General features: G+C 33.3%; 2 protein-coding genes across 2 annotated transcripts; both read left to right on the plus strand.

The window, feature by feature from the left end:
- The first annotated feature begins 79 nt into the window (after positions 1-79).
- LOC130621858 (uncharacterized) lies at positions 80-9651 on the plus strand. The gene is made up of 10 exons (XM_057437214.1): positions 80-223; positions 2851-2910; positions 3236-3343; positions 3490-3522; positions 3949-4068; positions 4161-4206; positions 4448-4609; positions 7766-8245; positions 8583-8691; positions 8812-9651. The coding sequence occupies exons 5-10, from the start codon at positions 3989-3991 to the stop codon at positions 9000-9002; spliced, it is 1068 nt and encodes a 355-aa protein (XP_057293197.1). The 5' UTR covers positions 80-223; positions 2851-2910; positions 3236-3343; positions 3490-3522; positions 3949-3988; the 3' UTR covers positions 9003-9651.
- Positions 9652-10691: 1040 nt separating this feature from the next.
- On the plus strand, positions 10692-15225 carry LOC130621857 (uncharacterized). Its single transcript, XM_057437213.1, has 4 exons — positions 10692-13043; positions 13181-13333; positions 14617-14730; positions 14919-15225. Exons 1-4 carry the CDS (start codon positions 10820-10822, stop codon positions 15050-15052), a joined length of 2625 nt encoding a protein of 874 aa, XP_057293196.1. The 5' UTR covers positions 10692-10819; the 3' UTR covers positions 15053-15225.
- The last annotated feature ends 1098 nt before the right edge of the window (positions 15226-16323 follow it).

The raw sequence follows: 16323 nt of genomic DNA on the forward strand, positions 1-16323 counted from the left end.
ACATAATCCGGCTGTCCCGGTTGTAAACGGGCCGTTTTCGCAATCTGGGCAGAACAATACAAACTAGCCACCACCGAAAAAGACAGTTTTATGTTTTTGCTTGAAATCATCAAGATGGCGAGGCGCCGGATAGGTCGACACCAATCAAAATTGGAAAATATATATTGTGGGTCTTGCAGAGACCAGGAAAGTATTAAAGTCAAGTTTATAAATTCTGCAATAGGTTAGTGTTTTGATGAAGGGAAATAATATAATTAGCTAAGTCGTTTAGTTTATGTAAAGTGAAACAAGCTAAATCCTCTAGCTAGCTAGCTATAGCTAGATGACTTACTATAAGCTGTGTTTACATTTTTTTCTATAGGCAAAGAGTTTTTTAACCAATCAGATCTTCTAAAAGAAGTATTAGCCAATTGAATTGCTTTATTTTGCCTGCCAAAAAAATAGAAACAAAAAATTTATTAAGATAGCAAGTCATCTATAACAGAGAGTCCATTTCTTTAAAACCTGAGATCAATACGTGGCATAAAGCTAGCTAGCTGTATATTATGTCCTCTAAATCTGTTTTATAAAGCTAGCTAGCTAGCAGCTAGCTAGCAGCTAGCTAACAAACCACTAACACATACAACAACATATGATGGTAAACCTCAATGCAGGCTCCCACATGAATTGAGTAGTGGTAAGGTAAGCTCTAAGGCTCTGGCATTTTCAGGGCAGAAAAAAAGATCCTATGAGCTTTCTGAAAATAGGTCTTTTCCTGTGGGTTTCTTCTCATGGAAACTTCGTCAATATGGCACTTTTCACTGATTGGTGAGTCCGCAACTTCTAAGTTAGTTAAGACTTGCCCGAATTGTACTTTTTCTGAAAAAATTGTTTTAAAAAATCCGAAACTTTCAAGATTCTTTTAGAACAGTTAAATCCTACTGACACAAACCTCGCTTATGTAGTCAAGGTTATCTTATTTGCTACTCCCCAGATTCGGTGAGTGGCTTACTTTACCACTGTCAATTTACCCGATCTGTTTATTTCTTCCAATTGAGCGAGTCTTACCAATCTATGAAAAGTGTTGTATATACTGTCATTGTTCTCAACGCTCATAACAAAATTTTCAACGCATTTCCAGTTGGTCGGACATGCTTGTAGCTCGTAAACTTTCGTCAGACAAAAGCAAGATGAAGCCTTTTTCTATTTTAAGAGACATTTTTTCAGGTGTGTAAATTGAAGTGATAGAAGATCTTTCACGTTAATTTTTCTGCCATATGCCACTTCAAATTTTTTATTGTTCTTTGCATACATCGATATTGGGAAAAAATTAAAAGAATTGATCATTTGAAAAAACATTTTGCAACCATAGCAGGTCCCATTTAATTGATTTTTTTCTTTATGCAGCAAGTGTTATTTTTATTCAAATAATTTTAAAACCGAAACCAAGTGTGGTATATATAACTTCTGTATAAATTGTTAAATTATAGCTAACCTTTTTGAATGATTTCAGATGTTTTATTTAAGCCACATGGTTAATTTGAAGATTTTATTTAATTTGAAAACGAAGCATATTTTTTTCCTATTCGCTTGTGATTTACTTTACAAATAACAATGTTGATACAAGCTTATAAAAATTTTTTTGTTTTTATGTTTTTTTAGTGACTGCATTTTTTTGCGATTTAATGGGCTTCATAAAGTTTTATTGCTGCTTTTACTTGACAGATTGTCGTAGAAGAAAAATTTTTTATGTAAATAGCCCCCCCCTTGAATTTTTTTTAAAGATCATAGATCATGTGAACCTGCATATGCTTTAGTTCTCTGGCTTTTTCCTAATGGGTCACATAGATTAGATATTAGACAAAAAGTTTAAATCTGAAATACAAGAAATGCTTTATTCCTTTTTGCATGCAAAGGAAAAAACATCATGCATGTCCAAATCAGGGATCGAAATAGCAGAAAGAAATTCATCGGTCATAAAATTTGTGTAGCATGTAGAAAGGGAGTCAGCAAGTGGCACAAACGGCTGGGGGTCTTTAGAAGTTTTAAAAATTCTCGGTTCAGCCTTAGGGATTATTTTTGACTGACTAGACTTGACAAAAAATAAATTGACCAAGAACAAGGTTGTAGTGACAAAAAAATGAGCAGATTAAATCTGATCAAGCATGAGCAATAACTGGTTGTTAATTCGACCCCTGTGTATAATCCTGTAATAATAATTTTTGCAATTTAGATTTGCATGATAGCTTTCTTGACTGTTTGTAATGAATTGTGACGGCTTCAGCCTTTTACAATAAAATATGCCAATAGTTAGGCTTCTTGTCAAGGCTTTAATAACACAAGAAATAAAACTGTTTTCATAAAATTATGTGCACAGGCAAGTCCACTGGCAATAACATTGCAATTGTTATTGTCTATTTTATTTAAGCACAGTTCACATGAGTCATAAAGTTATTCTAATCATATTGTGTATGATGAGATTTCGTAATTTTGGTCTTGTGTGAATGTCAGCAGGTATTGGATAAACTTATGAAAAGCCGTCTTGGAATTTTTTTTGAGAATATCTTTCATACACAATGTGCGGATTTGTAAATTTTAAGGAGTGAGTGAGTTGATTTTCAAAATGGCAGACGAAAATAAAGAGAAAAGATCTAGAAGTAAAAATCTTTCCCAATACAAGGGGAAAGGTTACCTGAGCAAGTAAGATTGTACCTGGCAATATGCAACAAATCGACCCATGTCACAAGGAACGAGATATTATCCTAAACGCTTTTTTCTTTTCCCCTTTTTTTCTTTTCGTTTTTACAGCTGGTTTATTCCGTACATACAATTGTATTTTTTCTATGGGATTGCTATAAATTATCTTTATAGGTTTTGGTGTATTTGCTGGAAAGAGATTCTCCAAAGGAGAATTTTTGCTTGAATATGCAGGTAAAATTTTAGTTTTGTTATTAAGTAGCAGACTCAATGCCACATGTCAAGTGGGATACTCAGAATAGAGAAGCTGAATTAGATACTATATACAATGCATAAAATAAACTTTTTTACGATAATATAATCAGATTGTCAGTTTCAAGAACTTGGCGATCATGAGTGGAGGTGTGATGGCCATAATTGCTCATTACCTTATATTTATACTCACAGTAGCAGATTTTCAAGCGTATTGTCTTTTTTCAAAAATAACTTTCTGCAACATCAAGTCAGCTGTATAACTTTTGCATATCGCGTGAGGTCTAAGTATTTGTGATATTTTTAGGGGACCAGATTTCCGAAAACAAAGCTGAGTCAAGAGAGGCTTCTTACCAAAATAATGGAAAAGATGCTATATTTACTATAACGTAGTTGGATACCATGGGAAGTTTTGGTGAGTCTACTCTCGTCATTTTAAAGAGTTTAACTATGATCATCACATGTATCCCAATGCATTTGACTAAAATTGTAAATCAATAAAAGAATCTAATGTTATATGGGTCTTTGATACAATAAAATTCATTTTTTATTAATTTTTAGCATTGATGCAACAAACTCAAATCAAGCTGGAAGGTAATCTTTTTTACAATTATTATATTCTTAATCAAAAACAAGGCTGCAAATATCACCACTGCCCAAATAAAACAGTCAATAGCCAAAAAATTATGTTTATAATTAGGTTATAAACTTCATCAAATGATCAGGCTTTAAATTTTATTAAAATTGATTTGGGAATGGGATATAGAAACAAATGTTAAAACGATTCCATTAAACAAATTTAATACACAAAAGTTTTTGTTTTTGAGAAACCGCTTTTGTGTGCACACTAAGACTGATTATTGAAGGAAATGCATTGGAATATGAACTTTAAAGCAATATGAAGATACTCTATAAACTTTATTTTTGCCTGCTCATTTAAAGATTCCTTTCAAGTTACTTATAATATATGAAAAAGTTTTTGCTTTGCTATCAAAATCATCTTAAAAATGATTTTTTTAGATATGTCAACGACTCGCCAGTAAAATATGCAAATTCTGTAATGAAGCGTTATTGCAGTGGTACAAAAGTTTATCTTAATTTGTATGCCCTTAAAGATATTGAAATGGGCACAGAGTTACGGTAATTTTTTCTCAATCAAAGCAAAATTACATGTATTGAAGTTTCAATAGTGAGGAACGGGTATTTTAAATATTATATTTTTCATAATATAGATATGACTACGGAGATGATCCAAAGGAAATGCTCTGGCGAACAAAGGTATGACATTTAAATAGCTCGGTTAATGTTAGCCACGGTTATTTCACCATTGTATACCTCCCATAAGTTAATGCCTACAAAACGAGCACATTTAAGGTAGTTTACAACAGAAAGTTATTATTTTATTAACGAAACAATGACTTTCTGTAATCACACAAAATTTATCAGTTTTGTTGATAAAATTTTGCTTTTAATTGTTTGTTTAGTTTGGACCATGCTTTCACAATTTGTTTTTCTACAGGTAGAAAACCTGAATCCTTTGCAACTAAAAGGTGAAAACGTGAGTCCTTTGCAGATAGGAGACCAAAACACAATCCTTTCAGAAAAACAAGATAAAGATGTGACTGCTTCCCAACGGCAAGGTGAAAACACAAGTTCTTTGCAACTGCAAGATCATGCTGATGTAAGTTTTTTATTTTGTTTACTGTGATTGACCGAATAAGCCCCTGGAGGCGTATTTAACAAAGAGAAGAGGAACTTAAAGACAAGAGGGATTAATCTGTGAAAATATATAAATATATATCCCATTACAAATATGGCTTAAATATTCTTTTTTCCAAAGAAATGGTCCTAAAATACAATAAAATGACAAAATCAGTATTGTCTCTGTCAATAACTATTTTCCATGGAACAGCAAAAAGAGAAACATCCTAAATGGCTTATTCTGAAGAGGAGCTTTTTAACAAATCGTTTTTAAGGGGGGGGGGGGGGGGTTAAACGGAAAAAGGGCTTATTTAAAAGACGGAACTTATTCAGTCATTTGCAGTATTTATTTTTTGCTGGTATTATAATTTCAAAATTGTCATAAATTTTAATCCTTAGTTCTGATATTTTAGCTGGTCGTTTATTAAAGATTTCAGGTGTGAGCTGGTGTAAAACTACCAGCTATGGGTCACACACAGCGTGGAAAAAAACACGGGGTTGTCCGTCTTTAAATTAAACGCTATTTTGTGTGCCCATTGCTTGACACTTTTCTTGCAGACAGACAGACGATCATAGCATCTCCATAATAAGTATGGAGATGCTATGATTTCGCATTGCTTTTATTTTAAAAAATAATTATTTGAGGAAAGTGTGATTTGGTGGAGTGTCAACAAAACTAAATTCTCCCTAATACACTCCTCTTTTTATAAAGAATGCAAAATTTACCAATCATCACCAAAATTGGCAAAATTTTAAACAAACAATTTACATTTTCCATTATTATTGGTAATACTAAATAAACTTTTAGCACAAAAACATGAATAGCTATAATTATAAAAACTGTAAAGGAAAAAACTCACTTGTTAAGTAGTCTCAGAACAGCTCTTCTAATTTAATACTATTTTTTATTTTTTCTTATTTTGGTTCTGAGTGCTTGATAAAAGACTTATTAGATGGTGTTATTTTCATGAGATGTTGACACACATTTTTTTTCGCCGTACATTTTCAATATGGATTCTTTTTCTGAACGCGTGGTTGCAAGCTTCTCGTTTTTGCACAATTACATTCAGCATAAATTAAATTCAAAACAGTTCCAGTTTTTTTTTTCTTAAAGCATCATTATGAAATTATTTGTAATTATATAAAAAAAATTCAATTATTCAAAAAAAAATGCATATTTCTTTCTTTCTGATGTCATAACTCGCTTATAACTAATTTATACAAAAAAAAATCCAGAAGTCTTTTGTGCATAATTTATTCAGCTTTCTATTATCGAAAATTTAAATAACCCAATAGGAAGGTTTCTGAAAAAGAGACTACAGACGTGAAGGAATGTATGCGAAAATTTACTAATGAGATATTTGTTTTAAAAAAGTTCCGTAGGTATTAAGAAAATGTGTGAACTGAGTATGCAGAAAGATGATAGAAGTGCGAATTTTTCTTCAAGCTAAATATGCTGGCATGTGTTCAGAATTATTAATAAACAGAAGTCAGGGTTACAAGATAATAATAATATTCAGATTTCTGATAGCATGGCACATAGCCGTATAAATACACAGATTTTCACATGTCGACTTGTTAGATAATTCGTTTGTTATTTTTAAAAAGAAGATTACGGTATTATTAGGACAATTATCTACATTAGCTGGCTTTGAATTTTTCGCAATCTCATACCTCCTATGTATACTCCTATAAATTAGTTTGCTTTTTCTGATTTTTTATACGACAACGTTTATATGTATATATATATATATATATATATATATCGATAGTGAAAGTAAATTATCTAAAAAATATTATGCACATTTTTATACCGAAGTTCCATATCATGCTTAATGTTTACAAAAAATATGCTTAACTCGTTTTACACATACTTTCTTGAATGTGTGAAGGATATAACACCTCTAAAATGGCTTTTTCCAGAAAAAAAGGAATTCGAAAGAGAATTTGTTTTTCTATGTCATGAATTTTTTGCAAAAAAGCTAAAAAAAATTGTTTCTTTTACAGTAACCTTAAGGCATTGAAGCTGACAAGATTCCACGGTATTGCCCACTACCATAGCAATCGTGTTTAAAGTTAAGATATTGTAGCATTAAATGTAAATAAACACGGAAAAAAGTAAACAAAACGGGAAACAGAAGTGAAACTTACTGTTATCTTTTAAAGAATTCTATGTTGTAGCTACAATAAATGTTATTTTTACACGATATTTGATTTTAAAAAAGAATATTTTTTGTTCAAATGTACCTTCCATATGGGAATAGTTTCTATAAAGACATGGTTTCTACATCCTGCTTATATTGTTATATTTTTTTGTTATAAAATGCAGTACCCGGATAATAATCCATGTAGAAACTGTTTATTTCAGGTAATACCTTCGAATATTGGCCTCTGTGGCGTATTGCCCTTACAAGCTCGGACAATACTTTGGCGTCGGTCAATATTCTCCGGTGTTGCCCTCATAAACAGTTATTGTAGGGTTAGTATTAGACTTGAAGTATTAGACGCACAAAACACAACATAGCGAAAATTTGTGACTTTTTTGAAACGTCTCAATTTAACAGATATTATTGCTTGTGACGTAAAGTGTGCATTTAAAGAGTTTTTGATTTACTGACACAGCTCCATAAAAACCTTGATGAGGGTATAATTAAACCCTGTACTACATGTTGGATTTTACCGTTTCTAAATTTCCAGGAATGACGTGCATAACAATTTGTACCTTCCGCCATGAGAATTCACTGTTGCATGCCACTGAATGTGCAATATATAATCATTGCCACGAATATTAATTGTGATAAAAAAATGTATCAAAGTGACAAAAAAAAATCAGAAACATTGATCCTACATATCACATATATTCGAGATGTCCATCACCTTCCAAATTCATTCAATTTCGGCAAGAAGTTTCAAATTGTTGTCGCTAATGTGAAAAAGATGGTTGACGGCAAGCAATCAGTTCAGGCAAATATACCGTAGACATGTTATTCACGCTAAATACAGTGAATATGGTGTCTGTGAAAATTAGTCAACACAAAATTTAATCCACTTAAAGTAGATCTTGCCTGATGTGACCTACTAAGCAAGGCACTTCCCATAGATGTTACTTTTCATTGTGTAATATTTTAAAATTTAGATTGATTCTATCGGTTTCTCACAAGTTGACATTGTTGCATCAAGTGATAGCTTAAATACTGACAAGAAAGAAGTAATGTCTGCCAGCAAATGTTTGCGTGATGAAAGTACAGATGGTAAAAACAGAGGAGATAACCCATCCTGTAAAGCCTCTAAAGAAGTCTGTATGTCAATGTTATCAGTAAATAAAAAAACAATTACCAGAGACACTGTTGACCCAGGTGATAAAGATAATAAATTCATTCTATCAACTCGGGATTCTGGAGAAATCCTTCTGCCAATGCCCCCAGTGAAGGAGAAAAACATAGCCAACGACACTGGTGTGGGCCTTGGTGATAGCTTGGGCGAAGTAATATTTACCGATACGGAAGAACTAGCATTTACCTTAGAAAGTATACCTAATGAAGAAACCAATAGTAATGATAAAAATAAACCTTTAAATATCGATGCGTCGAAAGACGATAAGAAATCTCCCAAAAAGGTTAGCTAAAAGAAAATAAATATTTGTGTAACTGAAGGCACTTCCCATAGATCCTGAGGAAATTAAAGGAAGCAAATTTAAAATTTAGAATTCGAGAAAAACTGCTAAACATTTGCCTTTTATCCAGATCCTACATGAGACAGTATTAAAACGGCCAAGGTTTTCTTGTTGATATCTAAAAAATTTGTTATCTACAGTTTCTTCAAACGATATTTTTTTTCTTAGGGCACTGATTGATTAATTTGAATTTGTCAAAACGTTAGGCTAGGTTCCTGGTTTAGTGTTTTAACTTTAATTTGTTACAATTAAAGACATATTTGCTTAAAAATGTTTTCAGGTTGAAAGTACATTAAGAGTTACTGAGCCTTCGAATGGTGAAGAAGATAGTGAAGAAGGCACTGTTGTGTTTAGTGCTGAAATTAGAGATGATATACCTATGTGCCAAGGTATTTAAGTGGTTTTTGAAATATTCATCTCATGCTTTGTGAAAGAGTATTACTTAAAATGCAAAAAAATGTTGTCTACATTAGATCTTGTTATTTGGCGTTTTTTTTTTTAATTTTCAGTAACCAATGTTAATAACGAACAAGGCTTTCCTCTAAATACTGAAGACTTGTTGAACACTGAGGCTTTGACATTTAGCGATGATGAAGAGGACATGACTAATAATGCTAGCATTGAAGATGTGCTAAAAAATGTCAGTGGAATTAAATTGTCTACATTTAAAGGTATTTACATTTTGTATTACAATTTTTGATTAGCGGCACAAAGACCAGGCATAACTTTTGTTAGTGCTGAAATTTTGTGACATTTCCCAACTTTTATTAATGCGTTTGACGAAAAAATGGGTACTTCATGGGTATCTGTGCTTTGAACCTTGGATACGTGGGATTGTATACATAGACCATTTGACTTCTTGCATAGAAATTAACAATTTGTTACAAATCTTTTTTACTCACTATTTCCCTTGCCGTGTACAATCACCTGCTTCGACCTTTTCGTGCATTTGAGCATTCAGCTAAGCTAGTTTTCACGCGCGAATAGAAGAAAAACTTAAATTGCTTTTCAGTTAGTTTTTTTATTTCATTCTGGTAATCGTTTTTGTTATTAATGAAGAAATGTCTAAGTAATACAATAAAAAAACTACACGCTGAACTAGAAATAAGTTTATTTGCTTTAAGATGAAACTGAATTATGTTTTTAGGTTTTTTTCCCAATATTAGGTTTCCATTGCGAAACCAGGATTGGTTTCGCAATGGTTTTGCAGAGCTCTATAACTTTTTTACAAAAACCGATCTCAGAAGAATTGAAAACAAGACTAATTGGAAATGTAAAATTAAATAATGATCCTAAAATTAAAATTTATTAACCAGAATTAATCAATCACAAATCAAATCTTAATACAATTTTTTTGTGGTATGTCCATACGTCAGTTCCGCGGAGATATGAAAAAGTGTGGAAAACGCGAAGAAAAAAGTCTTGTGTTAATTTTTTACGACTGTATTTTGCAACAATTGTTTTCTCTTTAGCCCTTGATTTGGTAGATGCTACAAGAGACGCAGATGTTGATTTTCATAAAGTTTCCGGCGACCGCAATGTAAGTTTTTTCTCACCTTATATTCTACTTTGGTTTTAAATTTTTCTAAATGAATTTACTAACACTTCTTTTAATAGTTTACTTAATGGTTACCTAAAACTGTGTGGTAGCAGCAAGTGGGAAGAATATTAGGTGTTTCTCTAGTACAAGATTTTATAAGAAATTGAGTTGTGCTAAACCTAAGCAACTTACCAGGATGAGTTTTGGGAAGTTGGAACACTGAGGCTTTAATGTTGATGATTAAACAAGCAACCAACAAAACAGTTGTTTAATAAGGGATGACAAATCGAAAAGTGTACGCTTAACGTGAATTCGACGTTAGAAAGGATGGGAGGGGATTATCCTTAAATAAAATTAAAAAATGCAAAAAGGTGATATTATGTAAAGTTTGAATTTCGATTAACAACTTCGTAGCAACTTAAGCTAAAATGAAAAAAACCGGAGTTGTTTATGAAGTCGTTTATAAGTACAAAAACATTTTTAAGATATAAATTCCTGGAAATTAAGAATGACTTAAGATTAAGACGTATTTAGTTTGTATAGATAACATGTGATGCGTATGACCTCTCACTCGCTCTAAAGCGGACCTTTCACCCGAAAATAGTTAAACTTAGAATGGGTCACATCGTTGTTGGATTAACGCATTCCATATTTATTTTAACTATTTATAAGTTGCGAAATAACGAAAGTTTAGTTCCTTTTCAGCACATTTCTTTCTTCTTCGAACAGTCCTTTTTAAAACAGACAGATGCGAAAAATGCAGGACTTGTCACCCAGCGGAAATTTTCTCTACAATTTTAACATTGCATGTTTCTTTTCATCGTGTAATATTTTATAATTTAGATTGATTCTATCGGTTTGTCACAAGTTGACATTGTGGGATCAAGTGATAGCTCAGATACTGACAACAAAAAAGTAATGGTAAAAACGGAGAAGAGAACCCATCACCTAAAGCCTCTGAAGAAATCTGTCCGTCAATGCAAGGCATTCACAGTGGCAAGAAAGCATCTACTATTATGTCTGATACTGTTAATAACGATAAAGATAATAAATTCATTGTAAAAAATTCTGGAGAAATCCTTCCGCCAATGCCACCAGTGAATGAAAAAATCATAGCTAACGACACTGGTGTGGGCCTTGGTGATAGCTTGGGCGAAGTGATTGATACCGATACGGAAGAACTTGCATTGACCATACAAAGCATACCTAATAAAAAAACTGATGCGTCGAAAGAAGATAAGAAAAAATCTCCAAAAAAGGTTACTAAAAAGAAAATTCATAGACCATGTCCAATATGTGGATACATGCAAAGTGCCTTACCAAGACACTTATCTCTGAAACATAAAAAGGATCCAGCTGTTGTCAAGGCGTTATCACTGCCACGTCGCGAGAGAATTAAAGCATTTGATAACCTGAAGAAGATAGGTGTTTTCAATTACAACCAAAAGGAGATGGCGAAAGAAGTACCAAAGTATATCCGAGAAAGAACAGGCAACGACGACGATGCGCTATTCGTTTGTGTTACATGTAAAGGAACGTACAATAAGAACTATAAGGCCAGGCACCAACTTTTTTGTGGAAAAAACAATGGCCAAGTTATGGTACCTCTTTTACCTATTGAAGCTCTCAATTTCAATGACTTAAAAGATGACTTCAAAGCAGTACTAAACAAAATGATTTTGGATGATGTATCATTAATGGCAAAATCTGATGCTGTAATTCTTATGATTGGATCTCGCATGTTTAATGGCCAAAAGTGTAAGTCCGAAAAAAAACATGAAGTAGAAAAGAAGGTTCGTCAAACGATGAGGCAATTGAGCCGTTTGTTCATTGCATTTAAAGAGTCCTTAGGAATTCTTGTAGATTCTTCTGCAATGTTTAACAAAAACAATATATGTCATTTAAGAAGCGCTATCGACAAGTTATGTGGGGATGATGAAAAATGTGGTCTAAAAGTGCAGTTACAAAATACTATTAAAGGCGCTGCTAAGATGTTGCAGGCTCATTATTTAGTTAAGGGAGATATGAAAGCTGACCAGGTGAGAGATTTTATGGCGGTGCTGAGTTTGGTCGAGGACGAGGTATTCGGAGGTGCTTTATATAAAATAAAGCAAAAGAGGAACAAAACCACGCGAAAACCGGGAAACCTCCCCACTAGCGAGGCTGTAGAACAGCTAACTACTTACTTACGAAATTTAACTTCGAAAGAAAAGTTTGCTTATGAATTACCTGCAGAAATATATGTTGATGTGCGTGATGCAGTTTGTGCCAGGCTTACCATGTACAACGGGAGAAGAGGGGGGGAACTTGCTCGTCTTTTTATATATCAGTGGAAAGAAGCTATTGATGGTACATGGTTGCGTTCCGAAACGCGTGAACAATATCAAAGTGCAATTAAAACCGGTAACCGAATAACTTTTCAGGAAGGTAAAGGTAACAAACAAGTTCCGGTTTTCTTTCCGCCTGACGTAGTGGATGCAATGAATTTCCTCTGCGATTTCGCTATCAGAAAACACTCGGATGTAGCAGAGGAGAATGAATACGTATTTGCGTCCACAAAAGGAAGCGATAACCATGTATCAGGTTGGCACTCGCTTATGGCTTGTTGCAAAAAAGCTAACCTGACTGACAAGGTAAATGGAACTATGAATCGTCACCGTGTGTCGACGTTGATTGGATCTTTTGGGCTAAGTGAGGTAGAACAGCAGTTGGCTTTTGACCATTTTGGTCATAGTGGTGATGTAAATAGAAATATATATCAAGTTCCCCAAGCTGAAAGACAGCTAAAGTCAACAGGTCGTTACTTAGAGTTAATCGATAAGGGTTTGGATGGTGCATTAAGTGCTACACAAATTGATACTGCTACACACAGCAGTAACTCTCATTCAACTACGTGTTATGTTACCGATAACGTCAATACTATGGTAAAAACACCAGCCTCAACTTTAAGCATTTGCCCTACTAGCAAGGAAAAGCCTGACGTATTTGCCTGCGATACGAATTCATGTAAAGTGGATGATACTATGGTAAAAACACCAGCCTCGACTTTAAACATCTGCCCTACTAAAGAGAAAAGGCCTAACGTGTTTGGCTGCGATACGAAGTCATCTAAAGTTAATAGAGAAAACTCCCCTGAATTGCTGTCTTTAAAAAGAAAGTTCGCTACGTCTACTCCTGTGAAAAAGTACAGATTAAGAACGGGTACGATCGCTTTTTAACATTCACAGGTTTATATAAAAAACAATTTTTGGAAGTTTACCCTAGATGACTTTGAAGTAGTTTTCTTAAAATTTAAGTTAATAATTAGTAATATTTCTTAAAATCGTTTTCTTTTTAAGCTGATCAAAAGCATGGAAGATATATCACAACTACTGATGATCGCCATTCTGATGAATGGCGCAAATCGGATGAAAGCGATGAATCCGACGAAACTGACAATGAATCGGACAAAGAAGGCGAAAGTGAAGCAATCCAATCAGAAACCACATCGCGTAAGTGTACTTAGAGATCGCATAAGCATTCTTCATTGCATGAAAATTTCGAGGCATTAAAAATTTTTGCGGGTTTTTAATTTCGCGGGTTTTTCTTGTCAAAGCATTTTATTATCGTTGTTCAAACGAATATGTGTATTTCGCTGTAATTTAATTTCGGGTGAAAGTAAGAAGGGAAAAATTGAGAAACGTTTTTTAGCGTGAAAGGTCCTAGTTTCGAAGATGTGCTTCTATTAAAGAAATATTAACGACGGATGCTCGGACCTCGTTTTTGCGAAGAGAACTTCATCACCACTAGGTAGCGCGCCACTTTTTTCTAACGAATCCGATTTTTTATGCATTTTATTTCGTGGTTCGTAATAAACACCTTTTCTAAGGCAGCGTTTCCACGATGTACGTGTAAAGTTTAACTACGATCATAATGATGTGGCGTGGAATTAGCTTTTAAAACTTTTGGAAAGAAATAAAACAAAAATATATAGGTAACTTATAGTAACGCAAAAATTTGACAACTTCCAAGAATTAATTTTTTTAGCCAGAAATTAATTAGGTGAATTCTCAAATTCGCCAAATTTTCTTTTCGCTAAAAACTCTGAAAATAACATTACCAAAAATAATGTGCTATTTATGTTTATGCGCACTTTACTTCGTTGGGTTGAATAAAAAAATTCAGTTTGGCTGCAGCTGTGGACGTTAATAGGTTTCTTGACGCGCTGTGAAAATCCTGGAAGTATGATAAGTCAAATAAACACATAGTTGGCAATGTTTAATGAGACATTGATAGATGTTTGATTTTAAGGGAAGAAACCTCCGCGAATCACCCAGTTAGGCCCCGCGAAAAATGTTTAAAAAAGGCTTAATCGCGAGAGTTTTTTTTTTCAAAATAATGTTAAAATAGGCTATTTGCGAAAGTTAATTCTCGCGAAATTTTTTTCAACCTTGTACTTTATTTTTGTCAGATGAAAAGAAAAATCCGTGTATCCCTTTCATCCTAATTGTTTAAGTTGTCGTGTAATAATCGTTAACCTACTTTTTAAGTAGATCAAATTCATATGGTTATTCATCGTTGCTGGCATTTTGTGGCGCGAAAGTTTCTTTCTTTAAAGTAGATTCATTGTGAGCGCTTCCTTTGTTTATATTTCCCAAAACATTACAAGTTAACTATGGCTGACTTCGTGCCTTTTGTTTTGTTTTTTTTGTGCCTTTTTTGTTTGTGTGATATTGTCGTTTCTAAACTTCTGTATTTTCTTTTATATTTACTTTTACGTTACTTTTTGTTGTAGGACCCAGTGTCGGGTCGTCGAGTGGTCGAGTCTATTTTATTTGGTCAGACTCACAAAGGGAAATGTTTAACAAAGTATTTTCTAAATGGTTAGACAAAGATCGTGGCTATCCAAGTAAGTAAAAATAACTCTCCATACGTACTTATTTTTAATGTATTTTCTTCTTGAATTATCTTCGCAATACACGTGCACTTAATCTTCATTGCGTCATTTTGTTCACAATTTTTGAAAAGTTTCTATTACAATTCACGAAACAGCCTCTAAGTGACCTATTGAATAACCTTACATTTTTTTATTCGCAGCCACTGATGAAATGAAATTGTTTGGGGAGCTTCACGGTGTACCATTTGAAAGAATTCGAACCAGAATAGTTAACGAACGAATGAAAAAACGAAAAAGAACTCAAAAAAATATGAAGATGATGATGTGCGCGTAAAAACGTCTTCCGTTTACACCATTTAATATAATGGCTTATGTCTTACCAGTGTTTTGTTATTTTACCAATGTTTTGCTATTTTTGCAACACGATACTTACTAATTATTGTTCTGAAAAAATTTTAATTGTAATAACCTTTTATTTTTCACAAATGTTCATTTGTAACGTGCAAATATTTCTCGAAAAAAAAACATATTAATTCGCTGCGGTCAACCGAAGATCCCGATTTATTCACTAATTTCTAAGACAGAGAAGACGCAACAATTTCTACTAGTGTGTACGAAAAAGCTAGGTTGGCAGGTGCTTTAAAGACCTCGATTTTTTTTGTAATGTATAATGAATGCGCCACGACGTCATCCTCCACATATATCTTTGACTTTCTTCAAGCGCCGTCTACCATGTTCAAAAAAGCGGTCTGGAACATTTGTGTTTGCGGCTCCTGTTGTTTTATCCAATCTGATGGATGCCAGTACATCAAGTACATTTTTCTGTGGCTGACTTGTCGGTTTTTCTTTATAAAGTTTCCAAATTTGTTGTTGTGACAGCTCTATACAGACAGGAATCTGTATCAGCAAGCACAAGATGGATGGTGGTAAAATGTTACAGCATGTCAATTTCAGTCTTACTTTGTACATCGAATTTTTAAAGTTTTACGTCTTTATGAATTAAACGGAAAATAGTAGCGTTCACGGTTCGAGAACTAATTAACATGTGAGCGCATTCTTATCCTGCACGTCCTTAAGAACTAAATTTAACTATACACCAATACTCACCACAGGTGGACTAAGATTTCTAATTTGACTTGTGCATTGACTAGCATTTTCTCCGTTTTCGCACCTTTCAAATTTAAATTGCCACTAGGAAATTACAGCCTTGCACCTATATATATGTCGCGTAAAACAGACAAATATAGCAAAGATGTCACCATTTGATTAAAAAACGAAAAATACATTTGTCGACTTAAGGCCCTTCCAATGTGATAAAAATCGGTAAGTCGACACAAAGTGTCTGCAAATCGCTAGGTCGACATTTTTTTTTCTTTTTCTTAAAATGGCACATAGAAATATTTTAGTTGGCTAAAATGACGATATATAACGTTAACAGGACACTCTGCAGTTACGAAGCCCTATTTTAAACATGTTTAGTTGTGTCGACTTATCGCAGAATTTTAGGTCACTGTCGACTTTGAGTTCATCCAGGATTATATATATATATATATATATATATATATATATATATATATATATATATATATATATATATATATATAT

This window comes from Hydractinia symbiolongicarpus, chromosome 12 (assembly GCF_029227915.1).
Source record: "Hydractinia symbiolongicarpus strain clone_291-10 chromosome 12, HSymV2.1, whole genome shotgun sequence".
Lineage (NCBI taxonomy): Eukaryota > Metazoa > Cnidaria > Hydrozoa > Anthoathecata > Hydractiniidae > Hydractinia > Hydractinia symbiolongicarpus.

What these genes read in the sequence shown, in the direction of transcription:
- LOC130621857 (XM_057437213.1), top strand. Translation starts at nt 10,820, where the DNA reads ATGCAAGGCATTCACAGTGGCAAGAAAGCATCTACTATTATGTCTGAT. An exon ending in AAAGTACAGATTAAGAACGG is followed by an intron (nt 13,044 to 13,180) that starts GTACGATCGCTT and finishes TTTCTTTTTAAG; the next exon opens with CTGATCAAAAGCATGGAAGA. An exon ending in CCAATCAGAAACCACATCGC is followed by an intron (nt 13,334 to 14,616) that starts GTAAGTGTACTT and finishes TTTTTGTTGTAG; the next exon opens with GACCCAGTGTCGGGTCGTCG.
- LOC130621858 (XM_057437214.1), top strand. Translation starts at nt 3,989, where the DNA reads ATGAAGCGTTATTGCAGTGGTACAAAAGTTTATCTTAATTTGTATGCC. An exon ending in GAAATGGGCACAGAGTTACG is followed by an intron (nt 4,069 to 4,160) that starts GTAATTTTTTCT and finishes TTCATAATATAG; the next exon opens with ATATGACTACGGAGATGATC. An exon ending in TGATATACCTATGTGCCAAG is followed by an intron (nt 8,692 to 8,811) that starts GTATTTAAGTGG and finishes TTTAATTTTCAG; the next exon opens with TAACCAATGTTAATAACGAA.